Raw genomic sequence first — 12,829 nt, 5'->3', positions numbered from 1 at the left:
TGACAGTAATTAAGGAGGTAGACCTGGATGCAACAATGATTATTTTCCAACACTCTCTACACTGGATCAGTTCCTTTGGATTCGAGGGTAGCTCATGTGACACAATTTTTTTTAAAGGAGGGGCGAGAAATCATAGAATTAAAGACCTAACTTTGATCGAGGGGAAAATGCTGGAGTCAATTATGTGCATCTTATTATATGAATGGTAACAAATTATGAAAAGGTGAGGTGCAATGAGTCCTAGGTGCCATGGTGCATCAGTCATGGAAGGTTATCTAAGGCCAGATCTGCTATTAAATGGCAGAGCAGGCTCATTGGGCTAGCGATCCTCTCCTGCACCTTTTTCTTATGATAAAGCAGTAATAGGGTACAGAAGTTGCATGTTCAGCCACAACCATATTGAATGATTCATGTTCAAAGGGCTAAATGACCTACTCCTGCCTTGATGATCTACAATTCTGTGATAACACTCTCGTGAAACACCATGGACTCTTTCACCAAGTCCAAGATTCTGTCATTATGCTTGATATGCCTTTGAGTTCTTTCACTGTGTTCGAATGGTTGCTTTGACGGAACCCATAACTTTCTAACTCAGAGGCATGATGCCAAACAAGGTGAGAAGAGGAATAGAGAAAGAAATTGAGAGGGATGGTCTTTGTTTGATTGTAATGCGCGTCGAAAGAACCAGACTTGTTGATCCAAACCAAGGCTTTTATTAACTAAAAGACTGGAGCATATCACAAGTAGGTCGACCAGTCCAGAATGATCTGGTCTGGCTAGGAGCAATCCTTTAAGACCTGCCAGTAGGTGTGGCTACACTCTCAGCCAATCACAGTCATCCTACACGACCATCTGTACTTATACACATTGGTGATAGAATCTGTACTATCACACTAATGTCCCTCAGACACATGGATTCAATCCAACCTCATACTATGCTAAAAGCACAGATTGAGAGGAACTTTTTGCTCTCTTGACTTAGAACAATAGGTCTGCAGATTTAAAAATCAAGCAGTAAATATGCAAACCAGGGAAAGCTCGTCATTAAAGTGATAGCCTTACTTGGGAGACAGTCAAGATTTAGAACCGTTCTAAAGGAGAAACAGAGAATTTAAGAACGAGATTTCTGAGTAAAAATAAATCAGTAGAAATGTGTATTCAGCCTCTTCTACATCTCGGAGACTGGATGCAAATTGGGGGAATTACTTAATTGAGGACCATCACTCTATCTGCTGCATTAGCAAGGTTCTTTCAGTGGCTAGCAACTTCAATTTTACATCCCATTGGCCTTATTTGCTGCTAGGTTAAGGCCACGTTAAATTGGAGGACCACATCAATATCAACCTCCAATTTTTGGCAACCCCCTCCCCACCTTCTCTCTTTCCCTCATCCTTCTGACTCCAGCTCTCCATCCCCTTCCCACCCTCTCTCCTATCAAAGAGTGTCCTTCTCAACCCCCTTACCCTCCCAATCACCTCTCAGCTCCTTTCTCTTCTTCCCCCTTCCATCTGTATCCACCTATCACCTGCTAGCCTGTGTTCCTCCCCATTCCCCTCCTCCCTCCACCTTCTTATTTGGGCGTCTGCCTGATTTTCAGCATACCTGAAGGGCTCAGACCCAAAACATTATTTGCCTTATGCTTCCATGAATTCTGCATGACCTGCTGAGTTCCTTCAGCATGTTTATATATTGCAGTAGAAATATCAGCAGTTATAGGTGTGGTGGAACCACTGTATTACTGTTCATACATGTCTGGCTGGCCCGTCTCTTGTTGATTGTGTCTGTGGCTCCTCCCCCTCGATTCCCCTAATAAAGGCGGTAACGCCATAATCCCTCCCCCAGAACAAGCTCGGGTCTCAGGTCAGCATCATGAGATGGTAACTTCTATTCTTTGGAGTTACTGATAGTCCATCAATAGGTTACAATTATCGGAAAAGACAAAAAAGGCAACTTGTTATTCTGAAAAAGGGAAGACCTAATGGTTATCTGTTTTAAAGTTAGATGTGCCAGAAGGTATATATCCCATTGTTTGTACTTGGGCTATAAATACCTTGTTATAAATCCTGTAAAATATTATGCTGGGATCGAAGTAAAATCAAAAAAGCATTCAAGGGTCAGCATATCAGATAAAAAGGGATTGAAAGAGATGCAGGGAGAGGTAGAGGAAGAGAAGTGGGAGAAGGTTCACATGGAGATGATCTATGCTATTGCCCAGTTGGGTTGAATGGCCTGTTTCTGTGCTGTGCTGTACAATGGGAAATTATCAAAATGACCAGGAAACAAACTGTCAATGAGTGAAATGCGAAATATAATTTAATTGTGCACCTTTGTCCTTTTACTGTTACAATGTTGGATCCATTCCAGGTAAGTATTACAGAAGCTGGCTCTCGAGATTCCCTTGAGGCAGTGGTCATAGTCCTCGTCGATGTTCATATTAAAAACTGCTGGGTCCCTGTCGATGTAATTCCACGCTGTGCAAGGATCCAGAGCTTCCTGTATGGATTCATTGGTTAACCAGTCTTCAAGTTTTGGAGAATGAATCAAGTAGTATATTATGCTCTGCAAAAAGAATTTAATTAGTATACAGTTTCAGCTCTATGTCAGAATACACATGTTTATTCAGAACGAAGCCCTGTCTCCAATCTGGGCTTTATCACATTGCTGATTAATGAAGCTTGCCGAGTCTAAATTGACCATTATATTTTCTGCATTTCACCAATGACTGCACCTCAAAAGAAAATAATTCAATAAGCTGCAAATGCTCTGGGATATCCTGAGGTTGTAAACTGTATTACATGCCACAGGGATCAGTGCTGGGTCCACTGTTGTTTGTGAAACATATTAATTACTTGGATGACAATGTAGTTACCATGGTTAGTAAGTTTGAAATTGACAACAAAATTGGTGGTACAGTGGACAGTGAAGAAAGTTATCTAAGATTACAATTGGATTTAGATCAGTAATCTAAATCAACCTTATACAGTCTAAAGTACACCTGGCTTCCGGCCTCACTTGTGCCCACTAGTGGCAACGACAGCAATATTTTCAAGTCAAAGGCAGCTGTTAAAGAAACACATCTTTATCTAATTTAAAGTATTTTATTTAACATTTTTAAAAAATAAAAAAATAGTGCAAGCATATATTAAGCATATCAAAATCAAAGCTTAAGCCACTTTAATGAGACTTCTGTTCCTGAAGTTTCATCACCAGTTTCCACATCCTTGGTTCTGCTGTAGATGATGCACACCTGAGATCTGCCTCCAGTTCAATCCTGTTTTGTGCCTTTGTCATGATAAGTGGTCATGAAGAGCAGGATATTCTGAAGACACTCCTTTGCTATGTTGGGTAACTATCTGCCATTTTTGACCAAAACTCAGAAATAGACAAAGTCTCAAAGATATCTCTGCATCCACAATCGTTTTGAAGGCCAATAAGTTTATCTTGCAGATCATCAGGGACTTTGTTGACTTTTACAAGAAAGGGGTTCACACAGTGCCAGTCCTTCTCAGCTAATTTCTCAGAAGTAATGCAGAAATTCTTCTCGGAGGCAGCTGAGATGTGAGACAACTTCCTCTGTAACATCAGCATCCATTCCATTAACAGCTAATGCTGAAAGAGATTCAGACATGGCCAATTACCCTCCATCAGCCTTGTGCTTCCAGTTTTCAAGCTTTTATACAAATGCTTTGAGAGCATCGACAACTATATGATGGTTGTGCCCTTGCCTTGCATCCTGAGATTCAAATTATTCAATTGATCAAAAATATTCATAAAGTAGGCAAGGCAAAATGCCCACAGCTTTTCATCAAAGGAGATTTCTAATTTGTACTTTTTTTTTCATCTTCAAAAACAACTCATAGTTCAAACATTCGTGTCACAATGTTTTCTGTTGGTAGCCAATACACTTTGATGTAGTAGAGCAGGTTCTTATGCTGAATCAATATCTTTGGACAATTGTTTGAACAGCCGAGAGTTCAAAACCCCACTTTTTACGTAGGTCACCATTTTGATGGCTTGACCAAGAACATTCAGAACAGGAGATGGAAGGGTTTTGAAGCAAGAACTTGCCGATGTAACATACAGTGAACAACCATGATTTTTGGAGATCAATCTTGTATAAGAGTTTCGAAGCCTCTTTTTGCACCTAACATGGTAGGTCCCCCTTTGGTGCACACTGAACACAGTTTGTGCCAGTTCAGACCCTCACAGTCAAAAAAACTCTGATACCTTTTCCATCACATCCATGGCTCTGGTATTTGTCTCCAGTGAACAGCAAAATAGTATTTCTTCCTTGATGGATTCCCCCTTCACATACAGAACAAAAGCAAGAAGCTAGGATTCATGCAGCTGAACTGAGAACATCCAAATTTACCTAGCATCCTTGATTTCTGCAATCACCTATTCTTTTATGTCATTAAATAAATTAGCAATTCTCCTTTGTAGTGTAGAATTTGACAAGGGAATTGTTTTCAGCTTCATTCCACTTTCCTCTCTAAGCACATCTTCAGGGCACATGGCTTGATCAGTGTCTCTCTAACTGTATGAGGATTCTTCTGTTGTCCAATGAGAAAGATGACACCATAAGAAGCTTCCCTGAGACACTTTTCTTGCTGCAGAAATGCTCCTCTTCCATCCATGCACTGATGCTTCAGGCTTCCTTCCATTCGCTTAAAAATGTCCACATCCTTATGGTGGTGATGAATCTTCATCAGGTGCCAGCTGCAACTTGGATGGTCACAGAGGGTGATCCCTGAGAACCTTATGACACAGACACATTGTCCTTTTAATTCTCCATGATCATAGAAGGATGTGAATCTGAACTTCATGTATTGTTCATCATATCCTCATTTTGTCATTTTGAAAGGGACTGTATAAATTAAGAAACAAAATTAGAAATACGAAATGAAGAAAAAAGAAATTTGAGATATAACCCTTTAAGATTTTTGGAAATAGACTCTCTTTTGAAATAAAAATAATAACAATAAGTCTGATAACTATATCTCAATAAACATTTATACTATATTCAAATAATTTTAAAAATCTAAAAACAAGAAGTACATGCCATTATACGCTGTTTGTTATGTATAATGTTTTTGTGTTTCAAACAGTGTGGCCAAAGCGTAATTGTGCTATTTTTCAGCGTGTACATTTTAATTTAGTTAGTCACATTTTTAGTTTTTTTGTGGTTTGCCTGTGTTTTAACTATATATTATCGATGTTTATTGACATAACAGGTAGTTATCAGGCTTTTATTATTTGTCTCATAAACGAGTCTATTTCCAAAAGTCTAAGTAGAGTTATATCTAAAAACGAGCAACTTCTGGAGGAAATGAATATCCAAATCATCAAATAACACAAGAAAGGGGTGATATATATGGGTTATCACACCCATCAATACAGTCTACGGTGAAGCTTATTGCTGCTCGCTATGTTTGGCACAGCCTCCAACGCAATGTTTCACAGTGGGCCAGGACACACCACACCAAGTCCCCTTTGCAACAGTTCCCTACGGCTCACCGACAATTTCAACATGTAAGTGAGGATATTGTGGGTCCTCTGCAAGTTTATAAAAGCATGAGGTATCTGTTCACAATGGTGGATAGGTGGCCTGAGGTAGTGCCCATGGAATTCTGTGATACAGAGTCCTGCGTGTGGGCTTTCATTACATCTTAGATTGGCCGGTTTGGAGTTCCAACGCATATCACTTCTGACAGGGGTGTGCAATTTACTTCCACCTTGTAGTCAGTCCTGGGCAGGTTCTGCGGTAGTCAGTTGCACCATATTACTGCCTACCAGCCTCAGGTGAATGGCTTGGTAGAGCATTTCCATAACCATCTTATGGCTGCGTTGAAAGTATGTCTTCAGGGTCCTAATTGGCTCAATGAGCTGCCCAGGTTGCTGCTTGGTATCCGTACTGTGCCAAAAGAGGATCTTGCAGCATCTTCGGCGGAGATTGTATATGGTGCCTCCATTTCTGTTCCTGGGGATGTACATTTTGACCTGCCAACCACGATGGTGGAACAGCTTGACCTTATAAAACGCCTGCGCTCATCACTGCCATCTCCTCAACCAGCCAGACATAGTGATCCTCCGACTCATGTTCTTTCTGCACTACAAATGACTGATTATGTTTTTGTCCAGAGAGGATCACCTGGCTCGCCATTCCAGTGCCCCTACGAAGGACCTTTCCGTGTTGTTAAAAGAGAAGACACGGTTTACACATTGGATGTTGGAAGCCGACAGGACCTTTACACCAAGGACCGTCTGAAACCGGCACATGTGGATATAACCAGTGATTACCTCATGCTGACCAAGAAGCCTCGTGGCCAACCAGCCAAAGTTCCAGATCTGCCTGCACCCTTCCTGGGTGGGGGTGGTGTAGCGGATTGTTTCGCATAAGTTAGCGGGTAGAATCGGCAGGAACGAGGTGGTAATGGCGCTGGGGAGTCAGCGTCGCAGCGTAGAAGCACACGTCTGTAGGAATGTAGGCAGCAAGTGGAAGGCGGTACTTCCGGGGAATCTGCCCGTCAAGACTCTGAGAATGGTGATGGGCAGCCAGAGCTCAAAGGGTGGGTTTTGGTCACCTGGAAGGGCATTGGGACTGTTTAAATATCACGTGGGTGTTTTGAGTAAACTTTTTCTGTTACTGACATTTACTATGTAGACTTCAGTTATTGTGGCTCCTGTAGTTGGTAATTACAGATATCAGACCTTCATAAATTGCAATAAAATAACACCTGCCCAGGACTGACTACAAGGTGGAAGTAAATTGCACACCCCTGTCAGAAGTTATATGCATTGGAACTCCAAATTGGGCAATTCAAGATGTAATGAAAGCCCACACGCAGGACTCTGTATCACAGAATTCCATGGGCACTACCTCAGGCCATCTATCCACCATTGTGAACAAATACCTCATGCTTTTATAAACTGGCAGAGGACCTACAATATCCACATTTACATGTTGAAATTGTCGGTGAGCCATAGGGAACTGTTGCAAAGGGGACTTGATGTGGCGTTGCACCTTGACATGTCCTGGCCCACTGTGAAACATTGCGTTGGAGGCTGTGCCAAACATAGCGAGCAGCAATAAGCCTCACCGTAGACTGTATTGATGGGTGTGATAACCCATGTATATCACCACAAATTTTACGTGCCAACTTTCAGGAAGTTCCAGTCGAGGCATTCTAGTAGAGACATCGCAGAGTACTACAGGGGAAAAATGCGTAAGCAAAACGACTTGCAAATTGAGACTGGTGACAGCAATTCTAAGCCTGGATCGATGGCTAGCTGCACAATGTCAAAACCTCCTGTCGCCGTCGCAATGGTTAGACAGGACAATACATCCGCTACGATGCTGAGCTTACCCGCCAAGTGACAGATGTCGGTCGTATATTTAGACGCAAGATAATTGACGTTGTTGCCTGGATGACCAAGGGTCGGATGACTTCACCAGCGCCTGTACCAAGGGCTTGTGGTCTGTAAGACTGTAAAAGGCCATCCTTCCAGCATATATCTGAAATGATGTATTGCTAGGTACAGACCCAACAACTTCACATCAAACGTGCTGTAACAAAATTCAGCTGCTGTAAACGGCAGCTAAAAAATGCTAGCGGTTACCAATTTCCATCTGTCCACTATTCCAGGAACACTCCCACGGCAATGTTCGACGCATCCGTCGTAAGGGCAAGGGCCGCTGGAGGATCTGGATGAGCCAATAGTGCAGCCTCTGCCTACGCATCCTTAGCCCTTTGAAAAGCCTGTTCCTTAATCAAGTCCCAACACGTCTTTTTTTATCACCCTTTCTTTTTTTCTTTGGCTTGGCTTCGCGGACGAAGATTTATGGAGGGGGTAAAAAAGTCCACGTCAGCTGCAGGCTCGTTTGTGGCTGACCAGTCCGATGCGGGACAGGCAGACACGATTGCAGCGGTTGCAAGGGAAAATTGGTTGGTTGGGGTTGGGTGTGGGGTTTTTCCTCCTTTGCCTTTTGTCAGTGAGGTGGGCTCTGCGGTCTTCTTCAAAGGAGGCTGCTGCCCGCCAAACTGTGAGGCGCCAAGATGCACGGTTTGAGGCGTTATCAGCCCACTGGCGGTGGTCAATGTGGCAGGCACCAAGAGATTTCTTTAGGCAGTCCTTGTACCTTTTCTTTGGTGCACCTCTGTCACGGTGGCCAGTGGAGAGCTCGCCATATAATACGATCTTGGGAAGGCGATGGTCCTCCATTCTGGAGACGTGACCCATCCAGCGCAGCTGGATCTTCAGCAGCGTGGACTCGATGCTGTCGACCTCTGCCATCTCGAGTACCTCGACGTTAGGGGTGTGAGCGCTCCAATGGATGTTGAGGATGGAGCGGAGACAACGCTGGTGGAAGCGTTCTAGGAGCCGTAGGTGGTGCCGGTAGAGGACCCATGATTCGGAGCCGAACAGGAGTGTGGGTATGACAACGGCTCTGTATACGCTTATCTTTGTGAGGTTTTTCAGTTGGTTGTTTTTCCAGACTCTTTTGTGTAGTCTTCCAAAGGCGCTATTTGCCTTGGCGAGTCTGTTGTCTATCTCATTGTCGATCCTTGCATCTGATGAAATGGTGCAGCCGAGATAGGTAAACTGGTTGACCGTTTTGAGTTTTGTGTGCCCGATGGAGATGTGGGGGGGCTGGTAGTCATGGTGGGGAGCTGGCTGATGGAGGACCTCAGTTTTCTTCAGGCTGACTTCCAGGCCAAACATTTTGGCAGTTTCCGCAAAGCAGGACGTCAAGCGCTGAAGAGCTGGCTCTGAATGGGCAACTAAAGCGGCATCATCTGCAAAGAGTAGTTCACGGACAAGTTTCTCTTGTGTCTTGGTGTGAGCTTGCAGGCGCCTCAGATTGAAGAGACTGCCATCCGTGCGGTACCGGATGTAAACAGCGTCTTCATTGTTGGGGTCTTTCATGGCTTGGTTCAGCATCATGCTGAAGAAGATTGAAAAGAGGGTTGGTGCGAGAACACAGCCTTGCTTCACGCCATTGTTCTGAACCCTTCTCCATTATCACCCTTTAACATATCGAAAAGTGGCTGCATAGTCTTAGCGGCTGCTGGGATAAATCAGTTGTAACAGTTTATAATGCCCAGGAATTTTTGTAAGTCTTTGACATGTCTGGGCTTAGGAAAAGTTCCTATTGCGTCTACCTTATCTGGGAGGGGGCATACCCCTCTACTGTCAATGCGGTGCCCTAAAAAGTTGATCACTTCCAGGTGGAAATGGCATTTCTCTGGATTTACAGTTAGATCAAAGAGTTGCAGACGTTCGAACAATTCCACCAGGTGATTCCAGTGTGAATGTGCGTCAGGGTTGAAAATGAAAATGCCATCCGCAGAGATGAAGGCAAAGTCCATTCCCTGAGTTATGACATCCATTAAACGCTGGAACGTCTGAGCTGCATTCTTAACTCCGAATAGCATTTTTAGGAATTCCCACAAACTAAAGGGCGTAATAATGGCTGTCTTGTGCATGTCAGATGGTTGTACCGGAATCTGGTGGTATCCTTTAACCAAATCCACCTTGGAAAATACTGTGCTGCCCTTTAGCCATGCCGCATTCTCAAGATTCGGGGGAGTAGATTTAGGACAGAGATGAGGAAAAATAGTTTTTTCCAGAGAGTGGTGAATGTTTGGAATTCTCTAACCAGGGAAGTGGTTGAGGCTGCTTCATTAAACATATTTAAAATTCAATTAGATACATTTTTATATGATAGATGAATTAGGGGATATGGGGAGAAGGCAGGTAGGTGGAGTTTGGTCTTATTGAATGGTGGAGCAGGCTCGATGGGCCATTTTTGGCTACTCCTGTTTCTACTTCCTATGTTGCAAAGACCTGTACGTGCAGAACAGGATATCAGTCTGGTACAGTGATGTTATTCAAGCCACCAACTTCCATTGCTCTTAGGAACCATGTGAAGTGGCGGTCCATGGACTATTGGAACAGCAAATAATACCCATGTCCTCCATGGCCTTAAACTCAGCTTTTGCTAGCTGCAGCTTTGCTTGTGGAAGACGTCTCACCTTGGCACTGGAGCACCAGTGGTGGTAATGAAATGTTCCATTCCGTGTGCTGTATGGGAAGTATGGAAGTAAGGTACCATCAAGGAGGGATACTGCACCAGAAGTACTGCATATTCATTGCAGTTGGCAGCATGCACACCTAAAGTGCTAAAGGAGCGCTGATGGAGCACTAAGGGATGGGTCTGAAAAGACCCTGCATCAATGAGGCGGCTTCATGCTAAGTCCACCAAAAGCCCATGAGCCCGCATGAAATCTACTCCCAGTAACGGCTGGCCTACTGAAGCCATTGGAAAATGGCTTTGTCCATATGACTTGTCACCAACCGTGTGCCATAGCAGGCTATGGAACTGTTGGCTGCATCCGGGGTGGCCAGTTTCATTGTGATATTTCTCAAAATCATTCGGTGGAACCGACTAAACTCCGCACTGGTGTCAATAAGAAAGTATCACCGAATGTGAATGTACACAATAATATGGCAGGTCCTTTTGTATGGCAACTAACGACGGTCGGCCTATTCATTTGCCGAGTCCTTCAAGGAATGAACACGGTGGAATCCAACGGAGGGCATCCTTTCCATAACGCCAACTTCTTAGTCTTCAGGTCCTTCCACCGCACAAGAGCCATAGCTCCTTGCTTGGAAGGAGCGGATGACTTAGGCACCTCAGTAGAAATAGCAAATACTTGCTGTGGCTGTAATGACCCTGGCTGCAGAGTGCAAAATAACTGGTCAGCTTTTCTAGCAACCAAGTGAGGGGCAGAGAAATCCATGTGAGAGATGGCTGATGAAACATGACTGGCAATTTACAGAGAAAAAGGGCCTCAAACAAAAACAATCTGTGTGTTCGTCTGCCAGAGCTATCATCTCATGCATTAAGTCTGATGGATTATGATCTCCAATGGCTGGCAGATATAAAAAACGAATAACTCGCTCATATTTACTGAGCTCTAATGACTCCAGAAGATAGCCACGAAACATAGAATATTTATGCACCAAAGGTAGATTTTGAACAAAAGAACTGACCTTTGCAGCTGTTGCCAGTTCCAAAGCACTGACCACATGTCAGGTATTACATCCTCTGAAGTAATACCTCTCAGATTAAACTGAGCTTCAGCCAGACCCAGCCAATTACAAGGTTGATTAGCCCAGAATGGCAGGAAGTGGATTCCCAGTGCATGGGCAGGCTCTGATAAACCAGCCACTGACCAAGAACTGGCAGCTTCTGACTGTTCCTCCATACTGCTGATGAAAGAAAAATAAATATGAGTTCTAAAAATGTTAGAACTCCATCAGGGTCACCAATTTTGGCATCTGTAATTACCAACTACAGGAGCCACAATAACTGAAGTCTACACCGTAAATGTCAGTAACAGAAAAAGTTTACTCAAAACACCCACGTGATATTTAAACAGTCCCAACGCTCTTCCAGGTGACCAAAACCCACCCCTTGAGCTCTGGCTGCCCATCACCATTCCCAGAGACTTGATGGGCAGATTCCCCAGAAGTCCCGCCTTCCTCTTGGAGCCTGAGTTCCTGCAGGCGTATCCTTCTACGCAGCGACGCCGACTCCCCGGTGCCATTACCACCCCGCATCCGACCTTGTCATTTCTGCCCGCTAACTTATACAGGGTGATCTGCTACAAAGTGTTCATTTTATAAATAATTACCATACATAAATACATGGTCTGTTAGTTCACATTTATTTCTATAGTTTTGCGATGTTTCCTTGAACGTTAAAGGCTATTCATTTGCTCGCAATAGCCAAGTAAACTTGTGAAATATCCTATATTCACACAATCCCATCCAGGGTAAATCTTCCATGAGAATTTTTGCAAAAATAATTTATATCCAATTTTAGAAGAGAAAAATATCATGGGTCTTACCTTATAAACAGGAGCCACTTGAGTCTTGATTGAAGTGAAGAACAACAAGCAATAAGAAGACATAAACACACACCTGAATCAGTCTGAATCTGTCTTACGTGGAGGTCTGATAGGAACTGTGACTGAGTGCTGGCAGATAGCTCGCCACCCCACCCTCAGTCATCCAGGAAGACCGAGACATGACGCTAGATCCACCCTGACCTCCGTGGGTTGGGAAGTGGCTAACATGATAATGCTGAAGCCCAGCAATAGGCCATGGCACATTGGTTGGCAATCACTAATGGATGAACTAGAAAAGTGGGCCAAGGAATGACATAAGTAACTAATTTTTTTAAAAATTTGGACATACAGCATAGTAACAGGCCATTTCAGCCCATAAGCCTGAACTGCACAATTACACCCAATTAACCTACAACCCTTGGTACGTTTCAAACGGTGGGAGGAAAACGGAACCCCCAGAGGAAACCCACGCAGACACAGGGAGGTATGAAGATGTTTAGAAGGTGGCAGTGAGATGTTAGCTCACCTGTGAAAACTGATGCTGTGTTTTTGTATAAGGTTGCCATAAAATTGGATAGTTCATGTATGAAACCAGTAAAATACCCTGAAGCCAGCTACAGAAATCAGGGCAGTCCTTGCTTGGGCACCAACTGTATTAATAGAGAGATAAATTTGGATAGACTTTGGATGAAGTTGATGCAGACAGCTGGGTAAGAGGCTGCAGCTAGACTAAAGAGGACAAAGAGGGCTTTTGTTGCCACAGTTGCAAAGCAAGCTGCTTGTGACTTTGATAGGAGCCATTAATGCTGTGGAGAGATGGAAAATTGAGCAGAGGAACTTGAGAAGGCACTGCAAACTTGGAGAAGAAAGGCAGGTTGGAGAGAGAATGCAATCCAGTAAGATACAGCAAA

The 12,829-nt window shown here is 43.7% G+C and overlaps 1 protein-coding gene across 1 annotated transcript in view; it reads right to left on the bottom strand.

The window, feature by feature from the left end:
* LOC138737301 (uncharacterized) overlaps window positions 1-12,829 on the bottom strand; it is a 302,978-nt gene that overhangs the window by 47,947 nt on the left and 242,202 nt on the right. Inside the window, 1 exon segment of the mRNA XM_069888055.1 lies at window positions 2,326-2,559. Coding sequence (XP_069744156.1) covers window positions 2,326-2,559 — 234 coding nt within the window.

This window comes from Narcine bancroftii, chromosome 6 (genome assembly GCF_036971445.1).
Source record: "Narcine bancroftii isolate sNarBan1 chromosome 6, sNarBan1.hap1, whole genome shotgun sequence".
Classification (NCBI taxonomy): domain Eukaryota; kingdom Metazoa; phylum Chordata; class Chondrichthyes; order Torpediniformes; family Narcinidae; genus Narcine; species Narcine bancroftii.
Note: the sequence above shows the minus strand (reverse complement) of the source record. Positions and strands in the feature narration are given on the sequence as shown.